At 41.1% G+C, this 23,838-nt stretch overlaps 1 protein-coding gene across 1 annotated transcript in view; it reads left to right on the plus strand.

The window, feature by feature from the left end:
• Positions 1 to 23,838, plus strand: part of LOC140142249 (talin-1-like) — a 276,867-nt gene that overhangs the window by 16,045 nt on the left and 236,984 nt on the right. Inside the window, 1 exon segment of the mRNA XM_072164217.1 lies at positions 14,753 to 14,989. Coding sequence (XP_072020318.1) covers positions 14,848 to 14,989 — 142 coding nt within the window. The 5' untranslated portion in view covers positions 14,753 to 14,847.

Below are 23,838 nucleotides of genomic sequence, written 5' to 3' on the forward strand. Positions count from 1 at the left end.
AAACATTTTTTATTTTTTACTTTGCCTAAATTTGCAAAGAAACGGTGGTTATGGCAAATGTCAAAACATTTAAATTAAACATGTTAGATTTCTGTTGAGGGTTTCAAACATTGGAAATCATGGGTGTGATGTAATGCTTGTTGTGTTGATGATCAATTGGATGAAGGCAAATATTTTTTTAAAGAGAATTGCCTGGTTTTAACAGATCGAGTATTAGTATAAGGGCTTGTCATTCCATAACACTGGTAGGATGTTCTGCTACTACTGTGCTTGCAAATTATACAAGCACATTGGTGTACATTTGTGTTCACCCAAAGGCCAAAAAAAAAAATGTTTGGTTGCCCACCACGACCGATTGAAAAAATTATAAATCTTGGTGTTTTTTTTAAGGATTGACCTACCGACCCTCTAAATTTTTATACTGTGTGTGTGTGGAATAATTAAGCAGGTAATTTGTTTGGTTCCCCTTCCAGGATATTATAAGTGTAAAATTATTATGAAGCATGATATTCATCTATGGCAGTCTTTTTTAAAGACAGTTCTTGTTTTGCCTAATGTAGGTAGATCATGCTAATTCAATTCTCAACAAATTTGTTGTTGACCTTTTGATGGCACAATCAGTCAAATCATGTTAGCTAAGACTGCCATGTTTAATGCTATTGGTGCATTAAATTGTTCAAGCCCGAATTGCTTGCTTGAAAATGTTAAAGTGTCCCCGGAGGATGGTACGTACTTCTGGGGATGGTAATAATTCAAATGTACATTTTGAACCATTTATGGACTTTTTTGTTTGTTTTCCAACCCCAGTATTCAGGTTGTGAAACTAAAGATTGTATTTTAACAATTTGCTTTTGATATTTTAGGGTGAAGAATATATATGAGCATCAAAGCACAATGCAAATTTATAGGATTATAAAATTCACTTGCATGCACACATACCCACATGTGCATTGGAACAGGCTTTTTTTGTATAGTACATTAATAACTGAATTGACTCACCCAAACGAAGAAAGAAATAATTACCGTATATTGAAGAAATGCCATCATGCTATTCCAGGCATGATGTATGAAGATGTAGGGACATTTAATAGTCCAGGTTTTCATAAGGCGGGTCGGAGGGTAGCATGATCTAGCAGTGTTTGCTTTCAAATATATTGAGACTAATAAAGCTGATGCTCCTTTTTTTTAGTAATTTTCTTATCATTTTTAAAAGGGCATAGCGCATTTCGTGATCCACAGTAATCATCCCCCCACTTTTCTCAAAAAAAGTTGAGATTTTTATATCACTGGAAATCTCTGGCTACATGTTTATTGTACAAAAAATTTCTTGCAGATTAATTTGTTCAGCGAAGATATCATGAAATTTGAATTTCGTTCTGTATACCAGAACGAAATTACAACACATTGTTTATGGAGCAGTGTACACTTAATCATGCATAACATGCTAACACAAAATCGGTATCAACTGAAAATTTGGGGAATAAGCTTTTTTCGTGGATATCTATTGAAAAATGTCATAAAAAGAGGATGCTTATAAGATCACGAAGTACTCCTTTAAGAGTCACATAGCTACAACTTAGTTTAATTTGAGGTGACTTGAAATTATTATTGTTATAAAAAATAAGTGTTCTTTGCCATTTTATTGGTTTTGAACTATGTACATGTACAGTGTTTTCAAAACAGACCGAATGGTAAATTGTAGATCTGGCTCAAAATAAGCTAAGGTGTCCTAAAAGTGTAACACACAATTATTTTTCCAGCTCTTTTCTTTTGGTCTCCAACCAGGTTTAAATTATAGTATGCACATATATCGTTCCTAATACACTAAAAGAAAGATAAGTTATAGACCATTTACTTCACAAATTTAATTTTCTAGCCCTTGCGTACGTTATATTTGACAGACACAATTTTGATGATTTTCTGCAATCAAATAAAAATTTATAAAGTATTACATAAGGTAGTTTGTGGTTATTTAGGTGTAGGACCTACAGCAACTGATTGTGGAAAAAATGTGTCCAAATATTACAATAAGGAGGATAAATTGTTATAAATAAAATATGTGTGTCTGTCAAGCCATAACATACATAAGATGTCTGTCAAATGTAACATACAGAATAATAATTTGGCAAAAACAGTAGTTCAAGATGGGAAATTGAATAAAGATCACATGCAGTTTATAAATCACATGTTTTAAAACACTTTTATAAACTCTAAACTATCATCATAATGTGAACATCAAGTGATTTTTAATTTTTTTAACGTATGCGTATGTTACTTTTGACAGACACATACAAATCTAGCGTATGTTACTTGCGTACAAATGTTTGACAGACAACACTTAACAATGGATTGTGTCATAAAAAAAGCTTCTCCTCACAAAGTGATAGTGCCACAAAGCTAGGTGGAGCTAAATGCTATGTCATGTAGCATAATTAGCTGTATCACCCTAGTTTAGCAGGAATTACAGCACCGTCTTGCGTATGTTACTATTTGACAGACATTTCAAGAAAAAATTTAAAATTGTTATATGTTCAAAAAAGATGGCAGCCACTTACAAATTGATTATAATATGGAGAAATGAAGTTATTTACAATAGATTTACCCTTTAGTTTATGCTTCAAGTCTTTGTTTATAAAAAACTGAGGGACTTCAAAATCAATCAAAGTTTGACAGACAATAGTAACATACATAAAGGCAAACTTTTAAATCCTTTTTTGATCTGTTAACTTATAATTCATAATGCCTCTTTCTGTTTTTTTGATTGGTTTACTGCACCATTTTGGGAAACAGGTCACATGAATTTTTATAAGGATCCATAAAAAAAATTAAAAGCTGTTGAAAAAAGGCGTCTCATGGCATGTTACAAATAAAAGTGTAAAAATAGGCATTTTTACAGCTATTTTTTATTTTTTTTATTATTTAGAGTGAAAGGATTTTACTTAAATTGTGTATGCTATGTCTTTACTACCTAAACTTTCCACTAAACTAGCAAATATTCCATTTCTATAATTATTATTTTTAAAAAAAGATGTCAAAATATATGGCTATAATATGACACCTTAGCATATTTTGAGCCATCTTGCGATATCTTGGGTCAATATCGCACAATTCCACGTCGAACAGGTGGTGGGCGCCGTGCATTATTCTCTAAATTCAGTAAATTTCCATCGTCAACCCTGTAATTGAATGGGATTATTTTGAAATTTTAAAACGCTTGAAATATCACAAACAAATAGTCCTATGTTAATAAACAATATAAATACAAGCTAAAAACGCTGGGGTTCGATAATGAACCCCACAAAACTAACCGAGTATATGGAAAATGCCATACTGCCGAGCGGTTTTGCCGGCTCTCTCCGACCATCATGCCACTCGCCGCCTGATGTTAAAGTAGAAGGAAGCGTAGAAACGTGCAAAGAATGATTAATTGCATCAAACTTGTAATCTATTGTGATTCAGCAATGTCAACATTTGAGGGAAAGTCTATTTACATTATAGAGAGAGGGAGAGTATTGCTTGATATAAATGGACTGTTGTACACTTGACCCGCACCTTTGTCCTGGCTTTTTAAAGGAACAAGTTGTGTGCTGTTTGAATGGAAATCAACTAGATTAAGCTATTTATGGATGGCAGTTGAGACATACAGATTTTATTTTTTGACAGGCCGGGGAGGCATGCTAAGAGAGATGGGTACCCCCTCCCCCAGCCCTGTGGGCAAAAAGGGGATGGGACAAGCCAATATTTGGCAGGGCAAAAAAGGTGGAGCAAGCAAGTCGAAAGGGTCCAAAATTTGGAGATTTTTGGCACGCATTTATGGGCCCCTTAATAAAATTCTCTGAAAAGGCTTTGGAAAAAGCATTCAAATATATGCAAAATATCCTGCTTGTAAATTCGATCATTAATTTAAACACTGTTGTAAACCAACAACACATTTATTGTACTTGAATGTCTAAATTCCCAGAAATAGAAGGACATACATGTAAGTAAAGCTAATATCACCTGCTACATGTAGTGAAAGTGAATGTTGTTTATAAAGACATAAACTGTCTGCACTATGTGCCCACATATCAAACAGATGCCAACCTTAAATGTGCCCCTATAAATAATTCTTTCATGTGTTTTGCAAAGAAAAAAATTGCTTACCTCTTACTAATCCAAGACAACAACACCAATTGATTAGTGGTGAAATGTAAAACTCACCAATCACATGATACTTTCATTTCATCTATCTAAAAAAAGGATGGCAAGGTTTTACGCAGGTTGGGGGGGGTAGTTTTGACAGCTGGAGAAGGGGTAATTGTTAAAAGGAACTTATGTCATTCGATCATGTAGTGAAAATGAATGTTGTTTATAAAGACATAATACCTGTCTGCACTATGTGCCCACATATCAACCAGATGCCAACCCTTAATGTGCCCCTAATAATTCTTTCATGTGTTTTGCAAAGAGAAAAATTGCTTCCCTCTTTAACAATCCAAGACTGCACTCTCTTTTTCCTCTGTCACAATTGCATTTCATAAATCTTATCTGCAAGGGAGACTTGAAATTGCGTTCTCTTCACATGGGTTCGTTGAACCACCTATATGGTGCATGAATATTCAACTAAGCAGTAATTTCAATCAATACCAATGTGGATATTTCAGTGTGTTTGTGAGGCAAGAAATGAAAAAGTAAAAAAGTTAATCATGAAAAAGGAGAAAGTTAGTCATGCTGTTCTTGTGTTTAATGGATCCAAAAATTGATTTCGACACACAGAATTGCTTTTAGTACATAGCAATTCTAGATTGGTAAAATAGGCCAAATGCGTATTGAATATATGCAGTTTTCTTTTCCTACAAAGGATATAAAAATTTGTGATTTATAATTTAAAGGCATATTTCATGATCCTAGCATCCTCTTGGACATTTTTCAGTAGATATCCACAAAAAAAGCTTATTCCCAAAATTTCAGTTGATTCCGATTTTGCGTTTGCGAGTTATGCATGATTGTGTATTACACTGCTTTTAAGCCACTGTTGTAATTTTGTGCACCAGAACGTAATTCAAATTTGAAAATATTTAATTTTGCTATACGAATTAATCTGCAAGAAATTTTTTTATGTAGCCAAAGGTTTCCAGTGGTATAAAAATCTTTTTTTTTTTTTTTTTTTGGGGGATGAGGCTGTGGATCACGAAATACCCTTTTTAAGTGAAAGCATGATGTGAAAGCATGATACATGTATATCATGCATTGCTAGATCTATTTCCATGTATTTCTGGACCAAAACATTATCATTGGGTGACAGGTTCGACAGGTCAGAGAGTAAAAAGTCACAATGACTGTATTGTAATGGAATTTAACAGTTGAGTGGTTGACAAAGGGAAAGCGTTTCTGTCCTCAGTGTCATGGTTAAATGGTAATGCCAAGTATAGTATTTTACCCATAAACCTACACTTCCAAATTGAACTTTTTCAGAAAGCAAAATCCAGATAATAAAAAGAATAAAACATTTATAATGCAAATAGGAACTTCTTTGTTATAAAAACCAATATACAGTAAGCAAAAGAATTAATACTTGACTTGATTTTTAAATTTTGACAATTTGGGCGAGGTTGCTTGGAATTGACCATATAGGGGGTGAACGTTTAAACTGGTACCTTAATTATTTGGCTTACTATATATAGGCAATGTAAAATTACAGAAATTCTGTGATTGATTATAGGTTAGGCCCTTGACTTGTTATTATGTGTACTTGACCATAGACATGACTTGACTTTGTAATTGTAACCACATGGAAACCATTTAGCCTTGCCAACTGACTCCCCCATAATTCTCATCCCCCTCTTTTTAGGCGGTGTACTTGGTCCAGGTGACGTCAATGGCCATGTAGGAGGATAGAGGCCAAATCTGTGGACTGATTCAGGTCATAGTTATTTTAGTCATTTTTGTTTATAATTTACTAATTTATTTATTTAGTTGTCTGTCTATTTGTTTATGTGCTAGTGTGTTTATTTATTTTTTATATCTATTGTGCTGATTCAATTTGTACATCTGCAAAATTACATCACCCATTGATGCCCAGAGCATGAGGGAATGTGTTCAACTAAAATAGAACATTTATCATATAAAAGTGCATTGTTTTTTGGCAAATCATTTATTTGTGACCAGAAATGGAATTCCAGAAATTCTGTGGAAGTTTGTCATAACTTTCACTTGTTTGTATAAATCCTTGAAATAAACTGATGTGTTTGATTTTCTTTTGCCTTGGTTGTTGTAAAAATATTTGTGTCAATTTGAAAGCAATTGATTTTGTACCATATGAATAGTTAAAATTAAATTATTTTGTGATACCAGAGTTTGTGGGAGATGCATGAAATGTAACAATTAGGCATCGGATATTATGATGTTAACTACAGGCCCAATGTAGAATTTGTAAGATATACAGTGTACATAGTTGGCTTACCTCACACAGTTTAAGGGTAGATGCGGTATTGTTGCCCGAAGCAGCCAAAATATTGATTTTCATTATTGAAATCAATATATTATTGAAAATAACCTACACGCTCGCTACGAATTGATCAATTCAATTTTTGCCAAGGCTCAGTCATTACCATTCTCAAGATGATGTGAACTACCAAATCGCAATGTCAGTTTAAAATAGTTGCTAGTGCTAACCTTAAAGTGGAAATGCTCAGATTTATTTTTTTCCATGCTTTTGTATTCCATGCAGCTACACATTACCATGAAAATAAAAACGCAAGCTTAAAATCACTTATTTATTTAACAACAACAAAAAAAGTTCAAAATTGGTTAAGCGTGTACAATTAATTGTGCGAAAATGTCCACTTTTTAGTTCAATTGTACATTTAATTTTGTAATGGGTCCAAGTCCAACTAGCTGGAGGTGCTTTCAGATGTAAAACTAAAACATGTTCTCACTTTCAAGAGATCAAAAAGAAGGAAAATCCTGGTAAGATTAGAGATGTCACTTTGAAGCATTTAAAAGATCAGAAGTTCAAAATAATAATAAAGATGGCGTGGGAAGGATTGAGTTGAAATTTATACTAGAAAAGTTCATTGTACTATTTGACTAGATATTTTTAGATATACATGTACATGTACACCAAAATTGTTTCAATAACATTAAGTTTTTGCAGTACAACTTACTACAAGATATCACATGGCTATGATCGTGCACTCTTTCCTCACAATCAAATTTTTGTAGAATTATGGCAAGACTAAATTGGATTTGTGAATCTACCTTTAATAACACGGCATGGTGCATGATGATTGATGGTCATGAGGCGTGATGAGAAAAATTAGCGCTCGTACACCATGCAATGGTGCATAATTTTCAAACGACCCATCATGAGGCTTGGAATTTGAAGAAGCATCCGCAGTTTGCATGTCATCAATTTTCGTTCTTTTTTGTCGTCTTATTAATAAAACTACTAAGTGTCCTGGAGCTGAAACAAAAACAATCAATAAAGACATGATAAAGTTTGCATGATTTGTTGCTGGCCGTCTGTGCGTATAAGCTAATTATCATCAGGTTTCTTGTGATTCAAGGAACTTCATAAACTGATGCGTATACGAAACAGCACCGGGAGCAAAATTGGGTGAATACAATGAGAATTTTAAAGTGAGAGTGGCCTAGATTGTTTGTTTTCTGTCATTGTTGTGTGTGAGTTTGTGACTGAGCATATTCTGTTTTCCCTGAGGAAGTGAAGATGCTGCCAGAAATGAGCATCATTAATCTGGTCATCTAGCATTGATGGATATCTACCACTAGTCAAGGCACCCCCACATGAGGGGGGATTTTTGCTTAAGGGCTGGGGTATGAACGTTTGGCAGTATTTATTTTGGGACATTAGAGCACATCAGACATATCGAATTGCATTCTGAATACGAAGAATGTCATTCTGATATCAAATAATTTTGATTTTTGAAATTCGCAATTTAATACACATTTTATGGCAAATCAATAAAATTGATATTTTTGATATTTAACAGTACTTGAAGTAAACTTTATAAATCTGATGATTTATACTTAAGGTGTATGTAGGTGGGATGAAAAGCCGACGATCAATTGAAAATTTTGACCTTTCGTATTGAAGATATGGATTTTTGTTCCCAAAAAGACCTAATTTTTTTTGGTAAAAAAAAAAAAAAAATCCATATCTTCAATACGAAAGGTCAAAATTTTCAATTGACCGTCGACTTTTCCTCCCTGCTACATACACTTTAAGAATATATCATTAGATTTATATAATTACCGAGGACTGTTATATATCAAAAATTTGAAAAATATCAAATTTTTATAATTTGTCATAAAATTTGTATTATATTGTGATTTAAAAAAATTATTTGATATCAGAAAGACATGCTTCGTATTCAGAATGCAATTCGATTTTTGAGAATTCTCTATCTAAACACAACTTCAGTTCACTCAGCTCCAATATAATATGTAATATGTAATGCGATCAAGCAAAATCGGAACTGATATTAATTTTTCAGTTTCTTCAGTAAATGGCATTTGCAAAGATGCATTTTGCAGAAAACTCCATTGAAATTGAACAACCAGTTCCAAAGATATAAGCAATTAAAGAGTTTCCAAAACAACAGGAAACAAAAGTAAATATTGCCTGTGTTTGGCTATATCTCAAAATCAATATTTCCGAGTTCCGACTGATTTTGCTTGATCGCATCACATATTTGGAATAATTATGGTATACCCTGCGCACAAGTTAGTATAACCCTAAAACAGGGTAAGTTAGGATTAAGGTTAGGGTTGGATTAGCTTGCACGAAATAATTATAGTATACACAAAGAATCGACCCAGAATTGTACCATATTCAAAAAAGAATACAGGGTGCACAGGGTAATATGTAGGTATATCAATATGTAGATATATTGGACCTTTATTGGTAGATTGGATTTTATTGGAGTGCTAGCTGTCACAGAACACCGCTTGGTTTAGAAAGTTCTGGGCTTGCATTTTGTATGTTCGATTGTTCGTATCCATCGTAATTATTGTATAGTGTGCTCAATGTAAGAGTTGGGTGTGGTGTTGTTACATGATAAATGAAATTCATAACTTCCATTAATGCAAGTCCGGAGATGATGAGGTCACGGAAATGAAAATCATTTATATTATCCTATCCTTGTTATTCATTACGGTTTTGTTCAATAATTTTTCATCAATGTAAACAAAGATGATATGCTCAAATATCACAAGTAACATACATGTAGTCAAAGTAGTTAATATTTAATGATTTCAAATGTCATCTACGTGTGTTCTCTACTTATGATGGGTATTGTATGTTGCCGTGACTTTTGTACAGCTGTGGCAAGGAAGTGCCTATGAATTTATATTTTGTAGAATTTTTGTAGAGTTGAACAAAAGGCATGATCTAGTTATTTGTATGGGTCGCATACATTCCTTCATGGTTGAATTTATTGGTGTGCAGGCAGTGCTTGTACATTCAGATTTGATAATGTTCAATGTCTGCCAGGCTAAAACAGGAAAACAGATAATATTTAAAAAAAACATGAACGTACAGGTGTGAAATAGTGAGTGAGCAAGCAGGTTTATTTAAAGGGGTACTACACCCCTGTCCAATTTTGTGCCTATTTTTGCATTTTTGTCAAAAATCATAGCGCATTGATGACAAGTAAGATACCGTATTTCGTCAAATAAACACCCCCGGGGGCGTTACATTTTCCCAAGGGGGGGGGGCGTTTATTAGAGGTCATTTTTAGCACGACAATTCCCGTTAAAATCATTAGGTAAGCTTAAAAGTCACGCTAAAATGACGAACTATGAACTTTTGACATTGACTTTTGGTTCACTTCCGGGTTTCCAATGCAGATTTTCGCCATTTATTGCTGCTATTATTGACCATGTGAGCAACTTGGTAAGCTTACTACACAAGATAGCATGGAAATATCAGAATTTTTGAAACATCTTGGTTGAAAAAAAAAAGCGCTATAATTTTTGAGAAAAATTAAAAAATAGGCACAAAATTGGCCAGGGGTGTAGTACCCCCTTAAAGTGAGTGAGTGATTAGGCCTAAATGTGAATCTGCCTATCAATGACACCTTTTTGGCAATCTTGTACCCAATGACCCCAATTTTACAGTTTGTTACCCCAGTGGCTCCTTTATTTTAAAGTTTCATACCAAATGACCCCAGTTTTTATTCAGGTTGTGTACTGAATGACTCCATATTTTTATTGTACATTTGACCTAAAAGCCCCCTACTTTTAACATGGCCGAGGGACATCCCTGCCATTTCAAATGCGGAGTCATTCATGGACTTTTTAGCAATTTAGAGCCTACCACTAAAATCAGGCTACATGTAGTTACAACCCTGGCAATCTGTGCAAAGTGATGTGCATGAAATTAAATTCAATACCAAAAGGCATGAAACACATTCATGAGTTAGATGCATCAAAAGGTAAATAATCATTGCTTGACTTTTACTTCACTGTATTTACATTTTATGAAAAGACAAACCTCCATTTTTGTAGCTTTATCTTCCTGTCAAAAAAGTCAACATTGGGAACAAATTTGTATAATTTTTAATTGATAATTTTAAAATCTGCTTAATATTTGAATTTCTCATAGATCATTATTCTATTTTAAATAGATCCAAGGTGCGTATATTTTTACTCATCATGTTCCCTCTTTGAAAAAAGGACGACATGTTTGAAATTTAAGTAGGTTGAAAATTCCACTCTAATGCCATTACAGCCCTTAATATAGGTAAGTGTATTATAGGCCTTTGGGGAAAATAGGGAATTAGGTTAGGACTGAGGAAACAATTACTTAATATAAAAGTAAAATGACGGCAAGTGTTGCTTAATTAAGTTAGCCAGCTACAGTGGGATTGAGTATGATGTGTTTCTATGTAGGTGTGATCGGGTCAGTTGTAGAGGGCAGTGATGCCAACGCAGTGCCTTAGGTGCACAATTGGGCTACTTGGCAATCACTTGCCACTACAGGTACTCAAAAAATTGTGCCACGACTTGCCTAAAATTGGGCTACTTTGCAAGAGTCAGGTCGCGGCAGTAGTTTATGTATTTTCCTTTCAATTTAGCCGATTTATAAGGTTTTGAGTACTAGTATCTGAAGCTCCCGGTTGCAATTACAAAAGGTTTTGTGACCATTTATTGATCGGTCTGTAAGTTTCCATTAAGTACCGGAAGTTTTGATGTCAAGCGTTTTTCTCTTTTTTTGGAAGCTTAAAAATTGGGCTACTTGAGACTCCTGCATTGAAGCTGAAAAGTTTTGGCAGCACTGGTAGAGAGGGCATTTCGTGGTTGTATACATCTGATATAGGGTACATGTTAGTATGTGCCAAAATGGTCCTATTTCCATATTTACTCCATTTTATGCCCCCCTTTCCCCAGAGTAATATTTTCTAATGAAGGGGTTTACATTGGAGGTCTTTCTTTACAACAATAATTGCTGAAAAAATTCTGTTACGTAAGCTTAAAAACCACGCCGAAATAACAAACTGAACTTTGAGATCAACAATGACTTCTGGGTTTGTGATGTCATGTTTGGCAGTTTGCAAGCTGTGCAGTGTGCATGCATTGTTTCAAAATCAAACAAATATTTAAAATAAATAAATAAATAAAGTAATAAATGGTAATGCAGTACCCTTTATACCTACATGTAAATGTGTCGAAGACTTTAAAAATGTAATTTTAGAAACCATTTTAGGACATTGCACAGTATGCTCAATGCGTATGTTTCAAAGCTGAACTTCTCAGACAGCATCTCAGACAGTGACTTGAAGTCATTCAGCTCTATAAAATAGAGATGTCAAACTATATGTCAAATGGGCTATTCCAATTGAAATCCTTACACCCCCTATGGAAGACATGACCTTAATCTTCCACACAGGGGGTGTGAATTTCAAATGGGGTTACCTGAATGGGTGATTCCATTTGAAATCTACACCCCCTGTGTGGGAGATTAAGGGCATGTAACTATTTCATAGGGGTGTATGGATTTCAACTGGAATAGCGTAATGGTTGGTATCACTATAGTGGATAGAATAGTAACACATGAGCTGCACCATGATACCATCATAGATTACCATGAATGTTACTTGTTGCCGGCTATAGCTCGGAATTAAGTTTCAATCATGGGCTGTATAAGCATGCCGACTTATGTACGTGCACGCACGTGCACCTGTAGGCTTATTGACGAGCAAAGAAATAAATCTACCTAGAGGAGGATGCTTGTAATGGTTTAATTTCCTGGCTGTCAGGTGGAATAAAAGACCTAGTTACCATAAATAGGGATTAGAGGTGACATGAAGATAGTGTCCTCTCTCAGTCTCACTGCAGAGGAAGTTTTCTTTTGGAACATACATTGTAGAATGTTTGGAAACATGTTTTATACTGATAACAGGCCCGTACGCAGGATTTTTTTAGGGGCGCTGATTTTGAAAAAGTGGACTTTTTTCCAAGGGGGGAGGGGGTGCAATTTTGCGAAAAGTGGAATTTTCCCCCAAAATTTTGACCTTTTTTGACCAAATTCTGAAGTTTTGGGACTTTTTTTTGTATATTTCAGCAAATTTGGGGCATACGGGCCTGACTGATAGATAGTGTTATATTGGCATGTGGAGTTCAAAATGTATGGTCTTATTTACATGTATTGGTTAATTTGGCCTCTCATGTAGTACCGTAATTGTTCAGTTTATCAAGTGTTCTAATAGCCATACTTTAACCCTAATGCCCTTTTCATTTTTTAGCGAATGGAAAGGAAAGAAGGGAAGGGATAAAAGCAAGGGCTTAGCTAGCAACCTGTCCACCAGTGTTTATGAAGGGCAACAGTGCCGGGCAACAGTGAACTTGGATTGCCAGAAAATGCCCAGGCTGTCCATAACCTGTCCGATGAAAATCCCACATGAGATAATCCCAGATGGGGCAATTTTCATTTAAAAGGTCTACATTTGTGTAAAATCAGTAACTTAGGGGCTGTGCAATAATCATGTGTACCATCAGTGGTCAATTTTCAAACTGGTCTGCCAAATATTGCTTTGACTGTCCCAAAAAACATCTCCCCCCCCCCTTTGACTTGCCAAAAAACTTTTGTCCCCTCCTTTTGACATCCCCAAAAATCTTTGCTCCCCTCTCCTTTACACATGCAAGGTTTTGGGAAACCCAAATTTAAAACTTTAAATTGTCTTATCATATAATGCGAACATCTGTGCCAAAAATCGCTTGCCCAATGCCCACCTCCTTTTAACCTGCCAAAAATGCTTGTCCCCCATAATTAGCAAATTGGTGGTCCAATTACTGGCAGCTATCGAATCTGTTGACAGGCATTTTTTTGATCCTGGCAAACCCTAAAATGAAAATTATCAAATAGTAATTTTCATTTTGTATAAATGTAATGTTTATATAATGTTTACAAATTTTCAGTCTTGTAACAATGTCATACAGAATCAAAGTGAGGGAATATTTTCAGCTATTTTCCATAATAAAATTTCCAATCACCACATCAAAAATAACCAATGCTGTCATAGTAATGCTTGAATAGCAGCAACTAGTCACACTGTCACTATGTGCATAATACACTCTAAACTGGCAAGACAAGTCAGCAGAGGTTATAACTTTGATAATTGGCACGCCTGCCTGGTTCAGTGTAATGTTATGTCAAATATCCAGTGATTCAGGATAGGATCATTACTGCCTATTGGCCTATCTAGTAGAGCAAGCACTCCATAGCAAACAAGCATAGGAGAGATATATACAGAATGACCTCATATCAACCTTAACGAAGCATCCCTAGCGAGCTAGCGTGCTGTCAAGTTCCAATTTCTACGGAGCAGCCTCAGGGGGGCACCACTGCTGCTCATAGTATGTTTAGCAGTTCTAATGATTGTCAATGCATGACTAATCTCGACATTGTTTCTTGATTAAATGGTCGACATCCCTACTCGTATTCATTGGGAGTTCATTTTCGTATGTAGAACTCTGCGTGTGTGCGTCGGGCTGCATACATGTGTTGACAGTGTGTGCATGTGGTACATACATGTGAAGTCCTGTGTTTGTTGGATATACCGTATATTACACACCGTATTATGGTCAGTGTGTGATTGGACGGACACAGTAGTACATGCAGCAACATTAGGGACATAATATTACGTATTGTATTGCACATCCTGAAATGTGAGTAGGTGAAAAATAGTGCACTGTTTGAAGGTATTACATCACTACATGTCTACATGATAGATTGAATAACGGAATATGTTTCATGCGATATGTTTTGTTTAGTCCTCGCTGTATATTGTTGCACATGGTTATACATAGCAATGATGTATACATGTTGCAGAAACAATTATCTGAGGAAGAAGATTGTCAATAAAAGAGTTAAAGATGAATATTATGATATTTTGTGAAATGAGATATCTAGATTGACATCCATATTTAACTGGCATCTGACGTTGCTTTGTGTGCTGTGAACATTTTGTGCATATGTATACAATGTATGTGCCAATGCGCCAAATTTATAATGAAATATGTATTACTGTGGATATCTGAATCTTCAAGAAAGGTTTTATACCTAGACTAGATAGATGTGCAATAGTCTGAAAAATTGCAGACTTGATGTTTGATACAATAATTATTTTAATTTCAGCTGGAAAAGTGTGTTGCTTTTATCATGGAAATTATTCTTTATGGCAATAACTGATTACAAAATTCCGGCATGATTTAACATTTTATTATTATTTTTTGTATTTGTTTTCTGCAGAAACTACGCAACTGAACGAAGCAACTGAGGGAAACAACTAAAGGGGGGAACTTATTTTTTTTACACCAAAAGACACAAGAAACCAAGCCATCACCATGGCGCTCATGTCATTAAAGATCAACATAGTGAGTGCGAACAGCACCAAGGCGATGCAATTTGACCCTCAGACCATGGTCTTTGGACGTCTTGAGAGTGATTCGTGAGAGAATCCGGAAGCGGGTAATCTCCAAGGACAACGTAAGTAGCACTCCCTGGTTTGCAGGTGATATGTGCTGGGAATTCTATCGGTGGATATGCAGTGATGAAACAAGTATTCATCTGATGGGATTTATATTTAAGGAATTATATATTGCGATGGAAGATGTGAATTTGATTGAGTCGCTGGAAAGCATTCTGGAATGAAACTTCTTTCCCTAATAGGAATCAAGTCAGAAACAGAAGTTATTATTATGTACAAGAGAAATCCAGGCTGTCAACATTGATGCATTATGTTGATTAAGACAGGCCGTGCGAATCACACATGACATGCATGCAGCTTCATTGATCAAATCACTGTGAATTCACCACATACAAACCACACACATACATCCGTCAAGTGTATGTTGGGTTGCATTCTGCATCCCTCCACACATGTATTAAACCACCGGCAATCATTGACAGAAATATACAACTTTTGAGACTCAGTACACCGGTCGATCTTACCGTTTCGATGTTGATTAAGATACTTCTTGCATCGATCCCGAGATGCGGAAAAACCAATAGTCATTTTGTCCCACATAAATGAATAAATAACAAAAACCCCCGATCCCCGAGTGGACTCACCCATTCGGTGACGTCACTACGATAATCACCCTTATCCTCCTTGGTTTCTAGATGAGATAGGCGTGTGGATTTTTCTTTACCAACGCTAAGTATCATTACGAACCAAAGGGCCGAGATATACAGTTTGTTTGTTACACTGAGGTAAAAACCAACCAGTATAGTCGCTAGGGAGATAGTTTTGACGACATTTTTCGGCTAGAAAAGTGACAACACCGATCCAAAAACTTAGCTTGTATGTGTGTTTCCGTTCATATACGGGACACACGTTTTCAAAATGGCCGCCCTTAGGACGCCATTTTATTTTTGTTCTCACGTAAAACAACTATAACAGACTAGTAAGTTACAATAGATGTTTGTACAGTACTGTGTATACATGTATGGTGAGTGATTATCGCTATGTTTATGGTGTGCTCTATCGTTTATATCTTTCAGTACGGCGTCTGATGGCGCCTTGAGTTACTGCTAAGAGTTCGTGGGTTTCGAAGGACCAGCCTGACAAATCTTCCCCAAAAGGTTTTCAGTTTTTCATCCCTTTGTATATATATTTTTATATCATACCACTACATCAGCGTCAGCCACTGTGCGTGTGGGTCTGTTTATTGGGCTTGAGCTTGTGTTCGGGGGGGTAGTGCTGTACGCTCCCCGATTACTACAATGTCTAGGCCTTGTCAATCATGCCCTTCCCTTGTACCAGAGTGGGACCCGCATCCACTCTGCTACTCCCACAGGGATTGCTCTAAATCAAATAAGTGTGCTTCCTTTTGCATAGGCTTATCGGACATCCACTTCGAGTATTTAGAAAGTAGCGCTCGTTTAGGTCTTCGACACAGACAGAAGGCGAAGACTAAGAAACAGAAGCCTACAGGTAAGATTGATATGGTAGGTACTAGCGAGGCAGGCAAGGGCCACGCTAAGGTAACCTCTGGGGCTCCGGTCCCGGGCAAGCAGGCGGACCCTCCGGGGACTGCTAGCGAGCCCGAAGGCCTAGCAGCCAGCGAAAGCACTGACTTTACGTCTAAGCTAGTAGCAGGCAGCAGGCGGTACTTGCCCTAACAGGCGCAGTACCAGTCTACCAGTGAGATCTCTAGCGAGCTTCTTGCAGGTGGACACCCGTCTATTGCTGGCGAACAGCGGGTCTAGCACCAGCGAAGTAGCGGCGACGGACAGTATGCCAAGGTACCCGGGCTTGCCTGGGTTGAATCCTAGCATACAGCGTGCAGCGGACTTGCCTCGGCCGGTCTGTAGCACGCAGCGTGCCAGTGGAACCCGGGCTTGCCTGGGTTGATCCACGGACACGCAGCACGCCTTTCGTTCCCCGCAAGGGTCGTAATGAATGGCGATGCATGGGTTTAGCAGAGCGATACCGGGGCTAACGCTTCAGGTGTAGTCTTAGCAGAACCAACTGGGGTTGTCACACGGCAGCGTTCCATGGTGGGACCGCCGAGTGATTCCCTGGGCCTTGGAATGGCTGCCGGCTGTCCTCCGGGACTGGCTAGCGGCTATACAGGGGTTGGGCTCGCATTCTCTCACGGGACAGCGACCCAAGTGCAAACAGTGGCAGCTACCGAGGGCGAGCTACGGCTTGACTTCAGTGGTAGCCACTATGCACGCGCCCATAGCTGCCGTGAGTGGTCCGCCACACACAGCGACCTTAGGCGAGGCTCAAGAGGTTAGGGTAGGTAGTTTGAACAGCCTGGCTGATCAACAACCCACTTATGTCCTCGAGAGCCAGCAGGCGTGGGTGATCCATTACAGTCAATGGGTCAATTACCCTCTTATGATCGATCACTATCTATTCAGCGGAGCATGGCTCCATTGATTGATACTGCCTATTCAGGTAGCGAGGTGACTGATCGAGGGTATACACGCTCAGCTACCCGTGATACTAGGCAAGCTCCTTTTAGCCAAGGGACAGCCAGTATAGCGGGGTACCCATACACACGGCTTGATCCTCTAGCGGGGAACGCTGTGAGGCATGGGTACGGTGGTACGCAGCCGGGAGCCCTAACGGGCACCTACGCTACAACCACGCAGGTACCGCAGTACTCGTCCTGGTTACCACAGTCTCTGTGGCAACAGGGGGAGGCGGTACTGGTACTACCGTTCCATGGGGTTTCCCTGGTGGCGGATCCTTTCAGGGTCAGCTACCAACAGGGTATGCCCGTGGTATCCGCCGCAGGGTGGTTTCTTCCACGGTCTTCCACCGTGGCAAGTGCCGCCTAGCGTTGGGCAAGCAGTACCACCAGTTGTTACCCAACCAGGCGGCGAGTGGCTAACCCTGATACAGCTCAGGGTAGGCCGCACCCTGCTATGGCTAGGGCGACAGCAGCGAGGCGTCGCGGATCCCGGGTGCTATAGCTAGCATCTCGGGGTCTAGCGGGAGTACTCCCTCTTCTGCTGGTGTTCAGTTGGCTAGCCACACGGTGGCGACACCTCCTGTCCACCTTCAGATGCCCGTCGTCAGACCTCTTCCTCATCAGAGAGTGAGTCAGAGTCTGAAGGCGAGGGAAAGGAGTCGGAAGATGAAACCAGTAGCGACTCACAGTCTGTTGAGCCTGTGCAGCTAGCTTCAGGTATCCTTCCCCGCTTCCCGTGAGGAACTCGCTAGCAATGGTCTGCCTGCGGACACCGCTGAGGTGATGAGCCGTGTGGCCCAAGGTTTGGGCCTGGCTTTCTCTCAGGAGGAGTCCGTTCAGGAGGACCAGGGCATCTTTTCAGTAGGATGCCCAGCTAAGCTGGCGTCCACACAAGGGTCGCCCGCACTTGCATTCCCGGCGGACCTCAAGGGTAGGTTTAAGTAGGGCTGTCAGGCTCGCTGGAGCTTCGGACGCCGCGTGCTTGCGCTTCCACTGCGTGTTTCGCAGGAGGACTACGAAACCTACCTCAGGGTCCCTGACATGGATCCAGACGTTGCGAAGCGCCTGCCGCTAGCGGCCAAGGCGCACGGGTCGGTCTCCCCCCAGTGGGAGGAGGAGCTAAAGCTCATCGATAAGCGAGCACGCTCGCTTATCAGAGTCTCTAGCGTCGCTACCACGCTTGCCGAGCACCTCGGTAGGAAGGTAGCGAACGACCACGGGCAACGTCGGAACTCTTCCATGAGGTTAATCTGTTAGCGGTGCTAACAGCTAACCTCAACGAGAGTTCTATGGGCCTAGCCCATAGGATGGCATCTCGCCGCCGGGAGAATGCCTGTCTGTCCCTCCAGTCAACTTACGGCTCCGACTTTGCTGATGCAATGAAGAAGTCAGACTCGGTGGGACAGGGGCTACTCTTTGGACAGGCCTTTTGCGCTACGGTTGAGGACCGGGCAAAGAAGGCCACCAATGAGAGCACTCTGAAGAAGTCGGAGGCTGCCCTGACCAAGGGGACGGGCAGTAAGGCGAAGAAGAAGCACAAGAAGAAGAAGTCTTCTAAGCGTTCTTCAGCGCCAGCTCCGGCTTCAGCAGGACGCACACCACAGACTACACCCGAGCCCGAGGCTACTCCAGCACCTCCCAAAAAGACTGGGAAGCGCAAGAGTAGTGCTGGACCGTATGGCAAGCCCCTAAGAAGAGCCGTTCTTCTAAGGGTGGCAAACCAGATCGGTCCTGAGGGCACGGCGGTCGACAGTCCATGCCGGCAGGCCTTGGACTTCCACAGGGATTCCCCTGTGGCGGACCGCCGCTGTGCATTACGCCCAGAGATGGCATGCCATCTCACCGGGCGCCTGGGTATTGTCAGTGGTCAGTGGGGGTTACAGGCTGGAATTTACCAGCCACCCCTCGTGCGCCTGCACGATTCAGAGGTCCACGGTAGTGCCGCCAGACGGCCCCCAGCGTCGGGCACTACTATCAGAGATCACTCAGCTTCTCACGAAGCAAGCGATTGTCGGTCTACCCCCTTTCACCAAGGGTTTTTGGAGCACGCTTTTTCTGGCTCCAAAGAAGACCGGCGACTGAGGCCCATTCTGAACCTCAAGCCGTTGAGCGAGTTCATCAGGCCCAAGAGGTTCAGAATGGAGACTCTCGCCGGTGCTAGCCTGCCCCATCAAGGGTATGTGGGCGGCATCGCTAGATCTCTCGGACGCATATCTGCATGTTCCGAGCGCACCTCACGATCAGATGTTTCTACGCTTCAAGGTACAGGGTCACACTTACCAGTTTCGATGCCTGCCATTCGCTTGTCCACCTCCCCAGAGTGTTTACACTCCTGGTCAGGGCGGTGGCAGCGTACCTGAAGCGCAGGGGAGTCAACATGTGTTGCTACCTGGACGATTGGTTCATTTACGGACGCACCCCACTGGAGACACAGTGTCTCGTGGAGTTAGTAGTCCGTACGGTGCGGGACCTGGGATTTCTGATCAACGTCAAGAAATCCAATTTGGTCCCGACATGAGACACCACTATTCTTAGGGGCCCAGATCAACCTCAAGGAGGGATCATGGCGCCCTCACCCGAGAGGGTGGCGAACATGGCGAGGTGTGCCCGACTCTTGGCCGAGTCAGAGGGAGCACCGCTGTGGCATGGATGAAGGTTTTGGGCCTTATGGCCAGTATGGTAGACCTCGCACCGCACTGCCGCTTTCACATGAGGCCTATACAACTACACCTTCTAGCCTTTTACAGGCCCAGTCGTCACCCAATATCCCTCGCGGTTCCGATGTCGGAGATCGCGCGAGAGGAACTCTGGTGGTGGACCCATCAGCCCAATTTGACTCAAGGTGTCAGGTTCCCTGCACCAGCGGTAAATCACGTAGTGACGACCGGCGCGTCAAAACTGGGCTGGGGGGCCACATCCACGGGACTCAGTCTCGGGCCTATGGTCGGCCACGGAGGCGGAGTTCCATATCAACCGTCTCGAACTTTGGGCAGTGGAGAGAACTCTCCAGCATTTCGAGAAGGTGATCGTGGATCTCATATCGTTGTCCAAGCGGACAACACAACCGTGGTGGCCTACCTCAACAGACAAGGGGGCACAAGGTCACCACGGTTGTGCCTGCACGCACTACGCCTGATAGGGTGGTGCAAGGCCAGGCAGATTACGTTGAGAGCGATGCACATAGCGGGAGTCACCAACATCCTCGCGGACGATCTGTCACGAGGAAAGGTGTCGGGACCTACAGAATGGTCCCTTGCTCCGCAGGTCGCCCAGACGATCTTCGAGGTGATGTACCACCCCTCAATAGATTTGTTCGCATCTCATCGCAATCATCAGCTGCCGTGTACTGCTCGAGGGTCGCGAGACCCACAGGCATTCGCCGTGGACGCTCTGTCCGTGAGACTGGGGAGGAATGACTGCTTACGCTTTCCCCGATCTCGCTACTCGCAAGGGTGGTGACCAAGATCGGGAGGAGGATTGCAACGTCATTCTGATAGCACCGTTCTGGCGAAACACCTGTGGTTTAGGACCGATGGTGGATCTACTAGCGGCACAGCCGCGAGTACTCCCCGAGTTACCAAATCTACTCCGGATGCCCGGAGGAGAGGTACCAAGTCTACCACTAGAGCACCTGCAGTTAGCTGCATGGCCCTTATCAGGAACGTGCGGCGGAGGGAGGCTTTTCATCAGAAGCTGCTTCTCTCATCGCCGGGGTAGACGAGAGTCTACCCTCCGTGACGTATAGTCAGCGTTTGGCTCCCTACTACGCATGGTGCGATGAGAGAAATACATCTCCCACTAGAGCCTCTGTGCCTCTAGTGGCAGATTTTCTGACAGAAAAGTTCAGGTCAGGACTTCAGCAGGCAACGATAGCCAACTATAAGTCAGCCATTCTCTCGATTCATCGAGGATTCAAGACGGTCGACTATCAATTCAGATGGGTCCCTAAGTCTTCTTCTCGACGGTATGTTCAACGAGCGCCCGCCAGAAAGGAAGGTGGTCCTCCATGGGACCTCAACACAGTCTTGGAGTATATTAAGGGTCCCCTTTTGAGCCCCTGTCAAAAGCGACCCTTAAATACGTCACTCTTAAGGCGGCCTTTCTTCTGGCGTTGGCTTCGGACGGCGCTGCTCAGAGTTGCACGCAGTCTCAAGTCAGCCTCCGTATTTACTAACAACGGGCGACGCTGTTTCTTCGCCGGATTTCCTTGCAAAAATGAGCGAAGTACATTCCGACACTCGCCCCTCTTCCTCCCCAGTATTGGGCAGGGTTCGTCAATAGCCGAAGACAGGTTGTGGTGCCCGGTGAGGGCGCTACAGCACTACCTTGGCGAACACAAACCTTAAGAGGGGCTCATGACCGCTTATTTATCACTCACGCAGAACCGCACGGTCCAGCCGCTAAACAGACTCTGCACGGTGGCTGGTCCAGGTGTTGGTGGACTCGGGCGGCAAAGACGCCGCCCCAAGGCCCACTCAACCAGATCTATCTCATCTTCGTGGGCCTACCATAGGGGGGTCCCCATAGAAGAGATTTGTCAGGCTGTGTCTTGGAAGAACCCGTCGTCCTTTTCCACGGTTTACTACAAAAACGTAAACCAACGACCAGGCGATAAGTTCTCCAGGGCTATTCTGCGGAGATAATATGGTGGTTGGGTATCAGGTGTTTTTGCGGACAATCAGAATTCCAACATGGTAAGAACCAGTGTTTCTATTCTTAACCACTGAACTTTCAGTTCAGGGGTTTTTGTCTGTTCACGTAGTCTTTCTGTTTCCCGGCCGTGAGGGGGGGAAATAGTTTGACCTCGCGATTACCATGCTACCCACTCTCCCGATCCTTATCAGATGCTGGCCAATCTTGTACCTCCATCCGTCGGTTACTTGCTAGATCGATCTTTCAGATGTTGATGCAAGAAGTATCTTAATCAACATCGAACGGTAAGATCGACGGTGTACTGAGTCTAGTCCCAAACATACATGTTTGGTAGACGCATAACCGGTGCGATCTTACCTTTCCGATGTTGATTATCCTCGACCCGCCGCCCCTACAAGTTTGGCGGTAGGGCTGCCCAAGTCGGATAAGGGGTGATTATCGTAGTGTGACGTCACCGAATGGGTGAGTCCACTCGGGGATCGGGGTTTTGTTATTTATTCATTTATGTGGGACAAAATGACTATTGGTTTTTCGCATCTCGGGATCGATGCAAGAAGTATCTTAATCAACATCGGAAAGGTAAGATCGCACCGGTTATGAGTCTACCAAACATTTTTGTTTGGGACTAGTTTTTATCGCCGTTCCCTGGGTATCGGGGATACCCCTGTTTGCAGGCGTATCCCCAGTTTATCGGGATGGAATGCAAATGTATCACTGTTTCACACGTTTTACAGATGCACCCCCACACATACACGTTTTCACCGACAAACGTGGACCGCATGTAGTTAACAGTAACAATGGACCTCTACGGTCTATGCCCTGACATTTCACTATTGAAAGTGGTAAGATATATGATAAAAACCACCAAACTGTGGACCTGGTATTGCACCTACGATGGAGGACCTTTACCCCATATGCATTATTACAGAGTGTGGTTCCCTCTGCTGCTCTCTTACCACTGTGGACGTCCACGGTCCACACTTTTTAAGTGAAATGTCATAGGTGGGTCCACGTTTGTCAGTGAAAACAAACACACAAAATGTACTTACACTCTCCTCTGAATGGAGATATTGTTTAGGACTATGCATATGGGGATGTTACCTTCTTGACTTTCACTGTTTAATGTGGACAAATTGTACAATAAATTTGTGAACATTGTATCTTGTACACACAAAATTTGACATTCAACAAATGTCCCTTAGGAAGGTGAATATAAATTATATCATGCATTTGTACAATCACAGATATTATACTTTTAGGGGTACTACACCCCTTGTCAATTTTGTGCCTATTTTTGCATTTTTCTCAAAAATTATTGCGCATTGGTGACAAGTAAGATATATTATAGGGGCAAGGACTACAACTACTGCACTGAAAATTCAGCAACTCAAGGCGGTAAGTAGTCATTGATTTATAGATCAAATATTGGTTTTTCCCTCATTTTTGACTGTAACTCCACAACTGTTGCCTGTGCTGAAATAAAATTTCCTGTGCATTAGTTGTAGTCCTTGCCCCTATAATACATATCAAACTTGTCACCAATGCGCTATAATTTTTTAGCAAATTTCAAAAATAGGCACAAAATTGGTCATGGGTGTAGTACACCCTTAAAATTACATGCACCAGCTTCTTTACACACTACATTTATACATGCTGCTTATTGCACATGCACAGACACCCCCACATTTTCTAAACATCATAGTTATGAGCTGAACCCTTAAAATGATCACCTGAGTACATGTATGTGTATTTCAC

The sequence above is a fragment of the Amphiura filiformis genome, chromosome 20 (genome assembly GCF_039555335.1).
Source record: "Amphiura filiformis chromosome 20, Afil_fr2py, whole genome shotgun sequence".
NCBI classification, from domain to species: Eukaryota; Metazoa; Echinodermata; class Ophiuroidea; order Amphilepidida; family Amphiuridae; genus Amphiura; species Amphiura filiformis.